General features: G+C 38.3%; 2 protein-coding genes across 2 annotated transcripts; both read left to right on the top strand.

The window, feature by feature from the left end:
• Positions 1-1,010: 1,010 nt before the first annotated feature.
• On the top strand, positions 1,011-2,934 carry LOC146680355 (granzyme B(G,H)-like). The gene is made up of 6 exons (XM_085449454.1): positions 1,011-1,088; positions 1,176-1,326; positions 1,418-1,550; positions 1,837-2,091; positions 2,198-2,335; positions 2,736-2,934. The coding sequence occupies exons 1-6, from the start codon at positions 1,031-1,033 to the stop codon at positions 2,757-2,759; spliced, it is 759 nt and encodes a 252-aa protein (XP_085305580.1). The 5' UTR covers positions 1,011-1,030; the 3' UTR covers positions 2,760-2,934.
• A 7,136-nt stretch (positions 2,935-10,070) lies between these two features.
• Positions 10,071-11,745, top strand: LOC146680354 (mast cell protease 2-like). The gene is made up of 5 exons (XM_085449453.1): positions 10,071-10,575; positions 10,654-10,804; positions 10,902-11,034; positions 11,131-11,385; positions 11,485-11,745. Exons 1-5 carry the CDS (start codon positions 10,518-10,520, stop codon positions 11,650-11,652), a joined length of 765 nt encoding a protein of 254 aa, XP_085305579.1. The 5' UTR covers positions 10,071-10,517; the 3' UTR covers positions 11,653-11,745.
• The last annotated feature ends 1,259 nt before the right edge of the window (positions 11,746-13,004 follow it).

Below are 13,004 nucleotides of genomic sequence, written 5' to 3'. Positions count from 1 at the left end.
TTTGCTGTGTGCTCACCACTACTGTTAGCATCAGTAGGTCCTAAAGATAAAATGGCCATTCGTTGTGTTTAAACCCTCCTAACGACGCTCCTTTCCCTCATTGTTTATCTTCTATCTGTATCGTATCATGCTTGTTGGTGTCCATCTTTGTTTTGGTATTGCATGGACAACAACATGGTAGCGACTACCCAGAATGTATTGCTATTAAAGAATTCCATTTCATATCATTTGTGTCTTCCTACACTTCCTGATTCATTATATTCACCATCCTCCATCCATTCTCCTCCCTCTCTCTCGTTTTCTCACATCCATCAGCTCCTCACAGTGCTCCTCCCATCTTCTCCACACACTCTCTTCACTTGTTGGAACATTTCAGTTTCGATCCTGAATCTTCCTGCACATCCTTTCCAGTCTCCAATTTCCAGCTTCAAACTCATGATTCTTTCCAAAACTCTCTTTACCGCCAAAGCACTATTTACATATTATTCATTCAAGAGACCAAGCTCCATACAGGAGGGCACTACCACTTTTCCGTAGGAGAACCTCGCTCCATAAACAGTTCACACAGTGGAAGAAATGGTCCCAAGGAGGCGCTAAATGAAAAGGCATCTCCTTCCTGTTTTTACATTGCTGGTGGACAGATTATGAGCCAAGTACCATAATGTTATTAGTCTTGGTTCAAGTATGAAATCAGTAACTCAGTGGGATATTGTTGTTTTGAGCTTTAACAGTGGTGTAAAAATGTTTCAACAACCCAGCTTTATGAAGGTTTAGACATGCCTGCTTGTGTACAAAAGTTGTGGTGTGAGAGACTGTGAGAAACTTGCAACCATTAAACAGCCCGTGTGTTTCAGGATGATGAGGTAGTGTAATACTGATGAACAAGATAATGTAAAGATAATACAAGTGCCCAAAAAAACAGGATGTGGTTAGAAGTCAAAATGTGATCATCAGACTTGACAGAGCAACTGCTGTATAAAACCTTCACTTCACACTCGTGCCAACACAACTTCACCTTTTTGCTGGCATCATGCTCAGTCTGCAAAAAATCCTGCTCCTCCATGTTCTGGCATGTGTCGGACGACTCGGTAAGATCTGCAAATCTTTGTTATTGTCCTCTGATCGTTTAATGGAACGTTAACTTCATTTTGGTTTCCTTTATTTTACTTTTTCAGCACATGGAAGTCACATCATAGATGGTAAAAAAGCCCCAGAGAACTCGATGCAGTACATGGCCTCTGTGCAGGACTACAACGGTCACCATGTTTGTGGAGGATTTCTCATCACTGAAGACTTTGTAGTCTCGGCTGCACACTGTGATGACTCGTGAGTAATCAAACATCTTCTGCTTCTGCTTCTCTGACTCATGTCATTAAAACACATTGTATTGATTACCTCTCTTTGATTACTCTTTCAGGAGCCTCACACACGTTGTTCTCGGGAACCACAATCTCAAGAACGCCAATCATCAAAAAATAAAGATTGAAAACAAAATCATCCATGAAAATTATCAACACGTTGGACTGGGTAATGACATCATGCTGATTAAAGTAAGTACATGCTCATGTTCACAACAGTTTCATCACATGATGTATTTGTGGTTTCATTATTCAAATTATATATATACGTTAGTAAGTTCACACGGATTGCCCCGTGTATGGGACTGGACTGCGCTAACGCATTAATGAGCTAACCGTGCTGACGCATTGACGCTGTGCAGCCTCACACACGGGGCAATCCGCGTTAACTCGCTAACAGAGATTTGCTGCATTAATGCGGTTATGGCGTTAACTTCACTTTAACGAGATTCATTTTTACTTCATGTTGTGTCTCCAGCTGTCTGAGAAAGTTAAACTGGGCCACGGAGTACGAATAATTCCGCTTCCACCTGCTGAAATAAACCTAAAAGAAAACCAAGTGTGTCAGGTGGCTGGATGGGGAAAAACTAAAACTGAAGGTAAACTTGTTGATGAGCTGATGGTGGTGAACGTGTCTGTCATTACATCAAAGAACTGTGAGGAACAATGGTCTGGTCTTCCTGCCAATGTAATCTGTGCAGGTGGATATAATACAACCAAAGGATTCTGTCAGGTATGTTTTCTGTCCTTTCAGTTTAAAATGGTTTCATGTTCACAAATCTTAAAAACATAAACATAATGAACATAAACTGATAAATTAAAATTCTTCCTCCTCACAGGGAGATTCTGGTGGTCCTCTGGTGTGTCATGGGTTTGCTGTTGGGGTTGTTTCTTTCAACTACTATAACAACTGCAATTACCCCAATAAACCCAACGTCTATACGGACATCTCAAAATACCGTAAATGGATGAACGAGGTTTGTGGGAGCCAAGTTAAGATAGTTCATATGTTTAGTATTTATATTTCGCTGTTGTTAAGCTTGTTTGTGTAATTAATAATTTTAGGAAATAGATGCATGTTTATGGTGGAACTAGGTTATATAGTACCATTTATACATGTGCCTTAAAGACTCGTGTTTATAGCCAACCGGGCATCACGGATGTAGGCAAATTAGTGCATGCGGTGCGGGAGGGGGGAGAGAGAGAAAAAGAGTTAACACGGCATAAGATATATGGGGCAGCAGGGTAGAACAGAGCCACACGGTTTTCCTACCGTAGTATGTTATTTTGTTGAGGACAAGTTAAACCTGACCACTCCTGTAAGATGCAAAACCGTGGAATAAATTTTTTGTTACATCTTTTCACATCTTTTCACAGAGTTCTTTTTCCTCTTCAAACTGACGTACGCGAGTGAATCACGGGAAAACTGGTCTCACGGCTTATACAAGGTTCTGAAAACATTTTTTGAGTAAAAAACTTAAAGTTAAAGTTTACTTCAGGTTTTTCTTTTCACTATTGAAATGTGAGAATTTCTGATTCTTTCATCTGTTTAACCAAAAATAAAAATACAAACGTATCCCACACTTGATTTGTCATTTCTTTCTGTAACAGCCAAAAGGCTGAATTTTTTATATTATTTCTGCCTTTGTAGTGGACCACGCTTCAGTTTGCCTGTGATGAAAGACATATTTGCATCCTTGTATGTTTTTTTGCTTCTCAAAATTTTAATTCCGTTTTTTCCAATTAAACTGAAGTTCAATATCAAAAGAAGTAATCAAATTCAGACTTGAACAGCTCTTCTGGTACAGCTTTATCATTTTTACTTTTTTTTTTTTAAATTGGTAAATTATATTCATAATATAATTTTAAGCCTCCAGGTGTTACCATGGATACAGGTCAATGACTGTAGAGCCACATTCTTCTACCAGAAAATGAGAAAATATGTTTCATAACATTTCATTTTTTATATTCCTTGTTTGTTGCTCTATGAATGATGAACAGAAGCGTACTACAGTAAAGCTCAAAAACATGCTGGGTTCAGGGAATGACTACTTTTTGGTATTTAAGTAATATGAGGATTTTGTCGGCTTACTGTCGGCTCCAACATGTGCTCGGTGGAGATTCTGTTTGCTTTTACCTTAAATGCATTACACAATGCTTGTCCTCGCTCTCACAAGTCACCACCTGTTGTTTGTGGACAGAGGTGATTATTGGCAAAAAGACATAAGATTTGAGGGTAATAGTAGAATGACCTGGTTTGCAGTGGCTTGGATAAAAAAAAACAAAAACAGAAAGCACCAGCTAGGACATGAAAGGTGTGGGACCCTTTTAACCTCTAGCAAGCAAGGGCAGCAGATCTCCTCATCTATCCAATGAGTCGTGCCCCGTATTAAACTTTACTGGTGTGCTGTCTAACAATCTGTAGTGGTGGCAACATAGCTAACTTTACTGAGGTGCACCTCAGTAAAACAAAATCAAATATAATATTTCCTCCTCGCAGAATTTATGAGTATCTGGATGTGCCCAACATCTATAGAGACATATCAAAACTCCTTTTATGGGTCAAACCCATTCTCAACAAAAAGAAATGCAAAGTTTAGAGAATATTATTGGACTGGATTGTGATCTATGTTGTTAGACTTGATTGTTATCCTTAATATCTAAAACTAAAAGACTCTTAAAAACAGCTGGTTACTCTTTTTCCATGTCAATCTAAACACTTTGTTTACAACAACAACAACAACAACATTGATGTGTAGTTGTGTTTGACCACAAAGGGTAGGAACTAAGCCAGGAATGGGTCAGGGGGTCAAATGTTCAGTTCCTGCATTAGATGAGCTTTTACCCACAATTATTCATTATTTTATTATATAAATGATTTTATTTATGAAAGAGAAAACATACTTCAAACATTGGTTCAATTCAAATAAAACAAAAAGCAATAAATCTTTACATCATTGTGCACTGCTTTTAAATATGTATTTGTAAATATGTATAATACATTGCAACAGCATCAGTGTTTGTTCCGTAAAGGTTCTTCTTGTAATCAGATTTAGCTAAATTTAATAAAGGTCTTCACCATTAGGGGGCAGTGTTTGGTGATAATGTTTTTGTGTAGTTGCTGCTGTAGTGAGGAACAAGTAGTGTTTTGTCGGAGAAAGTGGTAGTCCTATGGTGAGAACTTTCTCTTTAATAAAGAAGGTTTTGGATGGCGGGGGTCCTTCTCTGTGGTCTCTGTTTTCTCCCTCAGTTCAACGACGTGTTTGTTTGGTTACCAGTTAAAAAATGTGGTATATATTTGTGGTTGAAGTATTTACAGTATGATGATATGAGAGTTGACATGTCTGTGCATCTCCAGCCTTTTGAGAAGGTTCAGCCAGGCTAAATGACTCACCTTAAATAAAGCAATTATTATTTTATCATCACTAGTACTTACAGAAAAATCTCGTCCAAAGCAACAACATTTGAAGTTCCATATCAGCTAATAATACTTATTACGTTCAGCCATCTTGGATTTTCTGCTTCCTCAATTTTTCTTTTTCCAAAGTAATCAAAGCAATATTACAAAGGAGTCACTAGAGGGAGCTCTAGGGCAGTTTACAAAACTATATAATCCATTTTAATTTATAAAAGTCTGGCGTGGGCCAGCCAAAAATGATCTCTTGCCACCCCTAGTTTTTAAAAATATATACAAGCGATGCTTTCTTCCTAAATACTATCGTCACGTTTAGTGCGGAAGAAACAGTTGAAAATAAAACATTTTCTAAGGACAGGACGAAAACAGTAAAGAAAGGGAAAAGAAGCTACCTCTTTCCTATTGGTGGAAAAATGTGCCATGTCAAAAAACATTTTTAAAAAAGGCAACACGTGGGATTTGGTTGTTTAGGAAGAGGGGAAAGTTTTGGGAATGACCTAACAGGGTTAACCAAGAAATCATGAAAAATTAGGTTGAAATTTTTGTCCATGACACTGCAGATTTCTGACATTTTGTGTAAATTTAACTAACAATTTGATTTGTTCTAACAAAAAAGTGTGAAACTTAAGTTAGACTTGTGTTTGTAAATGAACTGTCCTGTTTTGTGTAGCTTTCTGGTTTTTATATTTATTTGGCAACATATTTATTTATCATACAGGCTATACAGTATATAAAACAAAATTTACATGTCTTATGTGAATTGAAATGTTTAATTTTCTGGGCTACAGAAAATAAACAAGTTATAGACTATGAAGCATGTATACTTACTGCATTTGAATCATTTTAAGTATATGTAACGCCGGCGTGTGTGTGTGTGTGTGTGTGTGTGTGTGTGTGTGTGTGTGTGTGTGTGTGTGTGTGTGTGTGTGTTAGGGGGTATAAAAAAAGATTTGATTTCCATGCAATCCTAAGAAAATTTCTCCTCTGAAAAGTCTGAAAAATAAAATTCATGCCCATTTATTCTCACCGGGTAAAAACACAAACACAAGTAACTTTAACTACTTTTGTTTTTTGCTTTAATGTTCAGGAAGATAAACTAGATAAAAATAGCGTAGCTCTGAGTAATGTGTAACTGATCTTTAAGTACCTCCTCCTGGCAGATCTGCAGAGATACAGAGTGACACAAACAAACTATGAACAAGTAAACTGTTACATGCTGATCAGGCTGAACCTGAAACACACAGGCTGATTGTCTGAGATGCACTTTTGAATCTCAGTGCTGCCGCAAATAATGCTGAATTACATTGTGCATGTATTGTAAAACGTGATCTGTGATCACAATATCTAAAATTATAAAACTGTCCAAAAACAGCTGGTTGCTCTTTTTCACCTGGCTTACAAAAATAAAAAAGCAAAAATAAAGAAGCTTTTTTGTGCAGTCTGAATGTAAACATTCCTGAGCATTAGGAATGTTTCATCTCCACACCTCTACTCAGGAATTTAAATTTGGTAACACCAAAAACCACCAACCGACAATCATCATTGTTTTAACATTTAGCTCAAAAAATTTCCATAAATGGTAAATGGACTGATTCTTATATAGCACTTATATAGCGAGTACTCAAAGTGCTCTATACATCATGCCAAGACTGAAACAGCATGGTTGTCAGCATCATTCGATCTGAAAAATGTGGTTTGTGTGGTTCAGCTTGTGTTATTTTGGCTGTGTCGAGTATTTCCACAGTAAAGAATCTTTCCGTGCAAACACTTTAGAAGGTACTGCCTTTCTATATCCGATACATACACTACTGTGCAAAAGTCTTGAGCGACCCACTAATTTAAATATTTAAAGAAGAGGAGTGGCTCAACACTTCTGCACAGTACTATGGTCTGTTCAGCAACTACAGTAGAAAGAAGCGGGATGGTTGAATAAAGTTTTCTGTAGCGTAATCAGGCTCAAACTACACGGCACAGAATGCATTTATGCATGCGATATCTCTAAAGCACATCTCCTGAAGATCAGTGTGTGTACGTGATCTTCTGTTAACCATAGCCACAGTTACATAACTGAAATAGAACAGGTTTCATCTCCACTGATTCCTTTTAATGTGGAGGAGTGTAGCAGTGTTCTGAGCCCCTCTTGTGCAGTATCTTAGCTGTTCCATCTCTAAGTCACTGGAGGAGTTAGTCGGAGGCTGCAGGAACATCATCTGCAGGATACGGAGAAAAAAAGGGAGGGCTGTGAATATTGCCTGTGTACAAAACCAGCCATGCTGATATCACAGATTAATCACACTCTAGATCTTGTTTTAACATATGGCATAGAAGCTCTTTTGAGCCAACCATCCCTTTAACGTTAACTAGTAATGACTTCATGAACTTCTTCACAAATAAAATTTTTATCATTAGAGAAAAAATTACCAATAATCATCCCACAGATGTAATATTATCTACAGCTACTCTTATTAGCATTGATGTTAAGTTAGACTCTTTTTCTCCAATTGATCTTTCTGAGTTAACTTCAATAATTACTTCCTCCAAACCATCAACGTGTCTTTTAGACCCCATTCCTACAAAACTGCTCAAAGAAGTCCTGCCATTAATTAATTCTTCGATCTTAAATATGATCAACCTATCTCTAATAATCGGCTATGTACCACAGGCCTTCAAGCTGGCTGTAGTTAAACCTTTACTCAAAAAGCCATCTCTAGACCCAGCAGTCTTAGCTAATTATAGGCCAATCTCCAACCTTCCTTTCATATCAAAAATCCTTGAAAGAGTAGTTGTCAAACAGCTAACAGATCATCTGCAGCGGAATGGCTTATTTGAAGAGTTTCAGTCAGGTTTCAGAGCTCATCACAGCACAGAAACAGCTTTAGTGAAGGTTACAAATGATCTTCTTATGGCCTTTGACAGTGGACTCATCTCTGTGCTTGTCCTGCTAGACCTTAGTGCAGCATTCGATACTGTTGACCATAATATCCTATTAGAGCGGTTAGAACATGCTGTAGGTATTACAGGTACTGCACTGCAGTGGTTTGTATCATATCTATCTAATAGACTCCAATTTGTGCATGTAAATGGAGAGTCCTCTTCACACACTGAGGTTAATTATGGAGTTCCACAGGGTTCAGTGCTAGGACCAATACTGTTTACATTATAAATGCTTCCCTTAGGCAGTATCATCAGAAGACATAGTATACATTTTCACTGCTATGCCGATGACACCCAGCTCTATCTGTCCATGAAGCCAGATAATACACACCAATTAGTTAAACTGCAGGAATTTCTTAAAGACATAAAGACCTGGATGGCCGCTAACTTTCTGCTTCTTAATTCAGATAAAACTGAGGTTATTGTACTCGGCCCTGAAAAGCTTAGAAATATGGTATCTAACCAGATTCTTACTCTGGATGGCATTACCTTGGCCTCCAGTAACGCTGTGAGGAACCTTGGAGTCATTTTTGACCAGGACATGTCCTTCAACGCACATATTAAACAAATATGTAAAACTGCGTTCTTCCATTTGCGCAACATCTCTAAAATTAGAAATATCCTGTCTCAGAGTGACGCTGAAAAACTAGTTCATGCATTTATTACTTCCAGGCTGGACTACTGTAATTCATTATTATCAGGATGTCCAAAAAACTCACTGAAAAGCCTTCAGCTAATCCAAAATGCTGCAGCAAGAGTACTGACAGGGACTAGAAAGAGAGAGCATATTTATCCTGTTCTTCCCTTCATTGGCTTCCTGTTAAATCCAGAATTTAAAATCCTGCTCCTCACATACAAGGTCTTAAATAATCAGGCCCCATCTTATCTTAATGACCTTGTAGTACCATATCACCCTATTAGAGCACTTCGCTCTCGCTCTGCAGGCCTACTTGTTGTTCCTAGAGTATTTAAAAGTAGAATGGGAGGGAGAGCCTTCAGTTTTCAGGCCCCTCTTCTGTGGAACCAGCTTCCAGTTTGGATTCGGGAGACAGACACTATCTCTACTTTTAAGATTAGGCTTAAAACTTTCCTTTTTGCTAAAGCATATAGTTAGGGCTGGACCAGGTGACCCTGAATCCTCCCTTAGTTATGTTGCAATAGACATAGGCTGCCGGGGGATTCCCATGATGCATTGAGTTTTTCCTTTCCAGTCACCTTTCTCACTCACAATGTGTTAATAGACCTCTCTGCATTGAATCATATCTGTTATTAACCTCTGTCTCTCTTCCACAGCATGTCTATTATCCTGTCTTCCTTCTCTCACCCCAACCGGTCGCAGCAGATGGCCGCCCCTCCCTGAGCCTGGTTCTGCTGGAGGTTTCTTCCTGTTAAAAGGGAGTTTTTCCTTCTCACTGTCGCCAAAGTGCTTGCTCATAGCGGGTCATATGATTGTTGGGTTTTTCTCTGTAACTATGAAGCGCCTTGAGGCGACTTTTGTTGTGATTTGGCGCTATATAAATAAAATTGAATTGAATTGAATTGAGTAGCAATGAAGATGAGGATCTGGCTGCAAACCGGAGGCACGGCCAAGCATAAATACTCACTGATGAATAGGTAGCTCTCAGGTGTACAAGGCAGGCCTGGTAGACACGACCTGCCCACACATCCACCTGGGAGACAAAATCAAATAACCTTTTATTCGTCACATAAACAATCACGTAAACAATTTCATGTAGTGAAATGCTTTTGTGTCTGAGCTGGGACAGGCTGCAGACGTAGCCGCGCCATTTCAGGGCTTGGTTTTAGTAGGGGGGGGTCTAACCAGGACCGCTCCTGGATACCGGGTGGGAATCGAATTTGCAACTCCTGCTCCAAAGGTGTGTAAGGAGGAAGAACAAAACAAAAGCCCCACCCCGCCCACACCCCAGCACACCGATCCCAGCTCCGGCCTCTTTAATGAACTCAATAAACTTTTTTTCATGGCTCTGAAGTCTAAAAACATAGACTTCAGAGCCTGTGGGCCCAGCAGGCCACCTTTAACACCTTTAACATGGACGAGCAGCGAGGGGAACAGCTGGGTCTACCTATACCCACGTTTCCTGATTTTTTTTTCTTATTTTTCAAATGTTTTGATTGTGATTTTTAAAAATAAAATCTTGAAAACCAGGTGAGGGTGAAAGGTGAAGTGCATGATGGACAGGCCGGCAGTCTGTGACAGTGTTAGTAACACAGCCGACTCGATTACGAAAAGAAAAAATGTTTTCATTTGTTGAGATGATCAGGAGTGAAGAGAGTGAAGATGAGTGAACTGACTACAAGGGGAAGGTTTTAGTTTTCAGATTTACCTGATTTATTGTCACAGTGAGGAGAAGCAGGTCCTCATAACGAGACTGAAAGACAGCAAAGAAGAAAGTCAGAAATGAGTGTGAACTACAAAAACAGCCACTCATTCAATCTGACCAAGTGTGATTTCCACAGAGAAGAATCTCAGTGTTACAGACGAAGTTTCACCCATTAAAAGTGATTTATAATCACACATGATCAGGAGGCCCAAAGGCTCTTAAATACATGAATAAAAGTGAGCAGCAAATGGAGTTAAAATAACGACAACTAAACATGATTTGTGTGTTTCACACCGATAAGCTGATGAACATGATGATAACACCAGTTTCAATCTTGCGCTGAGTAAAGGATGTGGCTGAATGCCAAATTTGATGGATTATAATCTTATTTGGCAATGAAGCAAACTGACGTATAAAAGGTTCACCTCGACACTCCTACAAACACAACTTCACCTTTGTGCTGGCATCATGCTGGGTCTGCAGAAATTTCTGTTTGTCCATGTTCTGGCATGCCTCGGACGACTTGGTAAGAACTGCAAGTCTTTGTTATTATACTCCAATTGTTTAATGGAACAGTAACTTCATTTTGATTTCCTTTTTTCAGCACATGGAAGTGATATCATAAATGGTGAAAAAGCCCCAGAGAACTCCTTGCACTACATGGCCTCTGTGCAGAACAACAAGAGTCAACATGTTTGTGGAGGATTTCTCATCACTGAGGACTTTGTAGTCTCGGCTGCACACTGTAATAAAGAGTGAGTAATCAGACATCTTTTCCTGTACTCTCTAACTCATGTCACTGAAATGCATTTAGAAAATGTGTTGATTTCCTTTCATTGATCACTCCTTCAGCAACCCCACATACGTTGTTCTCGGCAACCACAATCTCAAGAATGACAATCATCAAAAAATAAAGATTAAAAACAAAAACATTCGTGAAAATTATCAAAACGTTGGACAGGGTAATGACATCATGCTCCTTGAAGTAAGTACATGTTCGTGTGGTTTTATTATTCAAATTATAACTAAAGAACTATCGTATGAACATATTTATATTTTTTACTTCATGTCATGTCTCCAGCTGCTTTACAAAGTTCAGCTAAATGAAAGGGTACAAACAATTCAGCTTCCACCTGCTGAAATACACCTTGAAGAAAACCAAGTGTGTCAGGTGGCTGGATGGGGAAAAACTAAAACTTATGGTGAATCTGTTGATGAGCTGAGGGTGGTGGACGTGTCTGTCATTAACCCAAGGGTCTGTGAGGAACTATGGCATGGTCTTCCTGCCAATGTTATCTGTGCAGGTGGATACAAAACAACCAAAGGATTCTGTCAGGTATGTTTTCTGTCCTTTCAGTTTAAAATGGCTCCTTGATTGCAAATATATAAAAAAACTGAATAAAAGCTGGTAAATTAAAATTCTTCCTCCTCACAGGGAGATTCTGGTGGTCCTCTGCTGTGCGACGGGTTGGCTGTTGGCGTTGTTTCTTTCAACTATAAAGAAAACTGCAGTTACCCCAATAAACCCAACATCTATACAGACATCTCAAAATACCATCAGTGGATTGACGGGATTGTGAAATCCAGAAAATATGAGGAGTAAAGAATTCACTGACAGTTTGGCTTGTATATTATTGAAATGTCAGGATTTCTGATTCTCTGTTAGCATAACCAAAAATGAAAATAAAAATATACCGCAGCATTAAACCTGTGACTTCCTCATTTATTTTGAACATGTACTGTACATTTAAATAATAAATTCTTCCAAATGATATATACTCAGATAATATTCATGTATAACTATATTAGTGTAGACCTACAATACAAATACAACAACATTTACTTCACCAAACAAAGGTCACTTTGCAGATGCATTAGAAATTAATTTAAATAGCTCAAAATAATAAAACGTATTTATTTCTCCACCCAATATAAAAATTATACACTCTGTTCTGTTTTATTGTCATCTTCAGAAAACAACAGATGATTATCACCAGCCACAGTCTTCTCAAAGTTTGCTGAGTCATGTACACTTAAATAATATAAATGAAACAAACATAAATGTACCTATGTAGTGTTCTGCGTGCAGCATATATACATATGTATATTCCAGCACATGCACAGTTACACACTTTATTTTAAAGTGAGTGGGGAGTGTGTTGTGTAAATGATGCAAACAGACATCAAGAGAATTTGTATGGCAGTAGATTGATAAGAGAGACTACGTGATGCTTAGAGGTGAAGCAGGAAACTGCTTCGTGTGATCCATCACCGAATTCAAAGAAATGTTTGTTGATAGACATTCACCAAACTCCAGATAAAAACATGCTGATGGCTGCACATCGTTACACATCTGTAAACATGTTTTCGCTGCATAAACCATAGCACACATAAGTGATATCACACATGATTAAATAACCCCAGCTGTTATGAAAGCAGACAGAAAGAACCCAAATCGGACACCAACAGATTCAGTTTACATATCAATAAGGAGTGGGAAGAAGTGCATGCCTATTTAATCCCACCACTTTGCTATAAGTTATCAGTTTTTAATTATCTTTATTGTTATAAACCTCAACAACAACTATAAGTATGCTGCTAATTACACATTAGCAAACATAAGGTACATAAAATACAAAATATTGTCACATTATCTTGTTTTTAGAGCTTCATGATTACATGGACACATCAAAGCAAGTGCCTCCAGTTTTGGAATGTCAATTAAAACTCGGAATAAGTGTAACTACAGGGGTCCAACAAAGAATGGCCACGCATCATACTGATGTCTTCGAAAAAAAAAACATTCTCTCTCTCTCTCTTATTGTCTTCAAACACTGTGAAAAGTGAAGAAAACACAAAGTTTACAACATAAATATCTTTTATCTTATCAAAGTCTCTCATGTTAGTGTCCATAAACAGTCTTGAGCCAGCAGAACAGAAAAAATGCAAAATAAT

This window comes from Copadichromis virginalis, linkage group LG23 (genome assembly GCF_057382275.1).
Source record: "Copadichromis virginalis isolate Kocher_CV1m ecotype Utaka linkage group LG23, C_Virginalis_male_GT1.1, whole genome shotgun sequence".
NCBI lineage: Eukaryota > Metazoa > Chordata > Actinopteri > Cichliformes > Cichlidae > Copadichromis > Copadichromis virginalis.
The sequence above is the reverse complement of the archived record's forward strand: the minus strand, read 5'-3'. Positions and strand labels throughout refer to the sequence as shown.

What these genes read in the sequence shown, in the direction of transcription:
- LOC146680355 (XM_085449454.1), top strand. Translation starts at nt 1,031, where the DNA reads ATGCTCAGTCTGCAAAAAATCCTGCTCCTCCATGTTCTGGCATGTGTC. An exon ending in GGCATGTGTCGGACGACTCG is followed by an intron (nt 1,089 to 1,175) that starts GTAAGATCTGCA and finishes TTACTTTTTCAG; the next exon opens with CACATGGAAGTCACATCATA. An exon ending in ACCGTAAATGGATGAACGAG is followed by an intron (nt 2,336 to 2,735) that starts GTTTGTGGGAGC and finishes ATCTTTTCACAG; the next exon opens with AGTTCTTTTTCCTCTTCAAA.
- LOC146680354 (XM_085449453.1), top strand. Translation starts at nt 10,518, where the DNA reads ATGCTGGGTCTGCAGAAATTTCTGTTTGTCCATGTTCTGGCATGCCTC. An exon ending in GGCATGCCTCGGACGACTTG is followed by an intron (nt 10,576 to 10,653) that starts GTAAGAACTGCA and finishes TCCTTTTTTCAG; the next exon opens with CACATGGAAGTGATATCATA. An exon ending in ATGACATCATGCTCCTTGAA is followed by an intron (nt 11,035 to 11,130) that starts GTAAGTACATGT and finishes TCATGTCTCCAG; the next exon opens with CTGCTTTACAAAGTTCAGCT.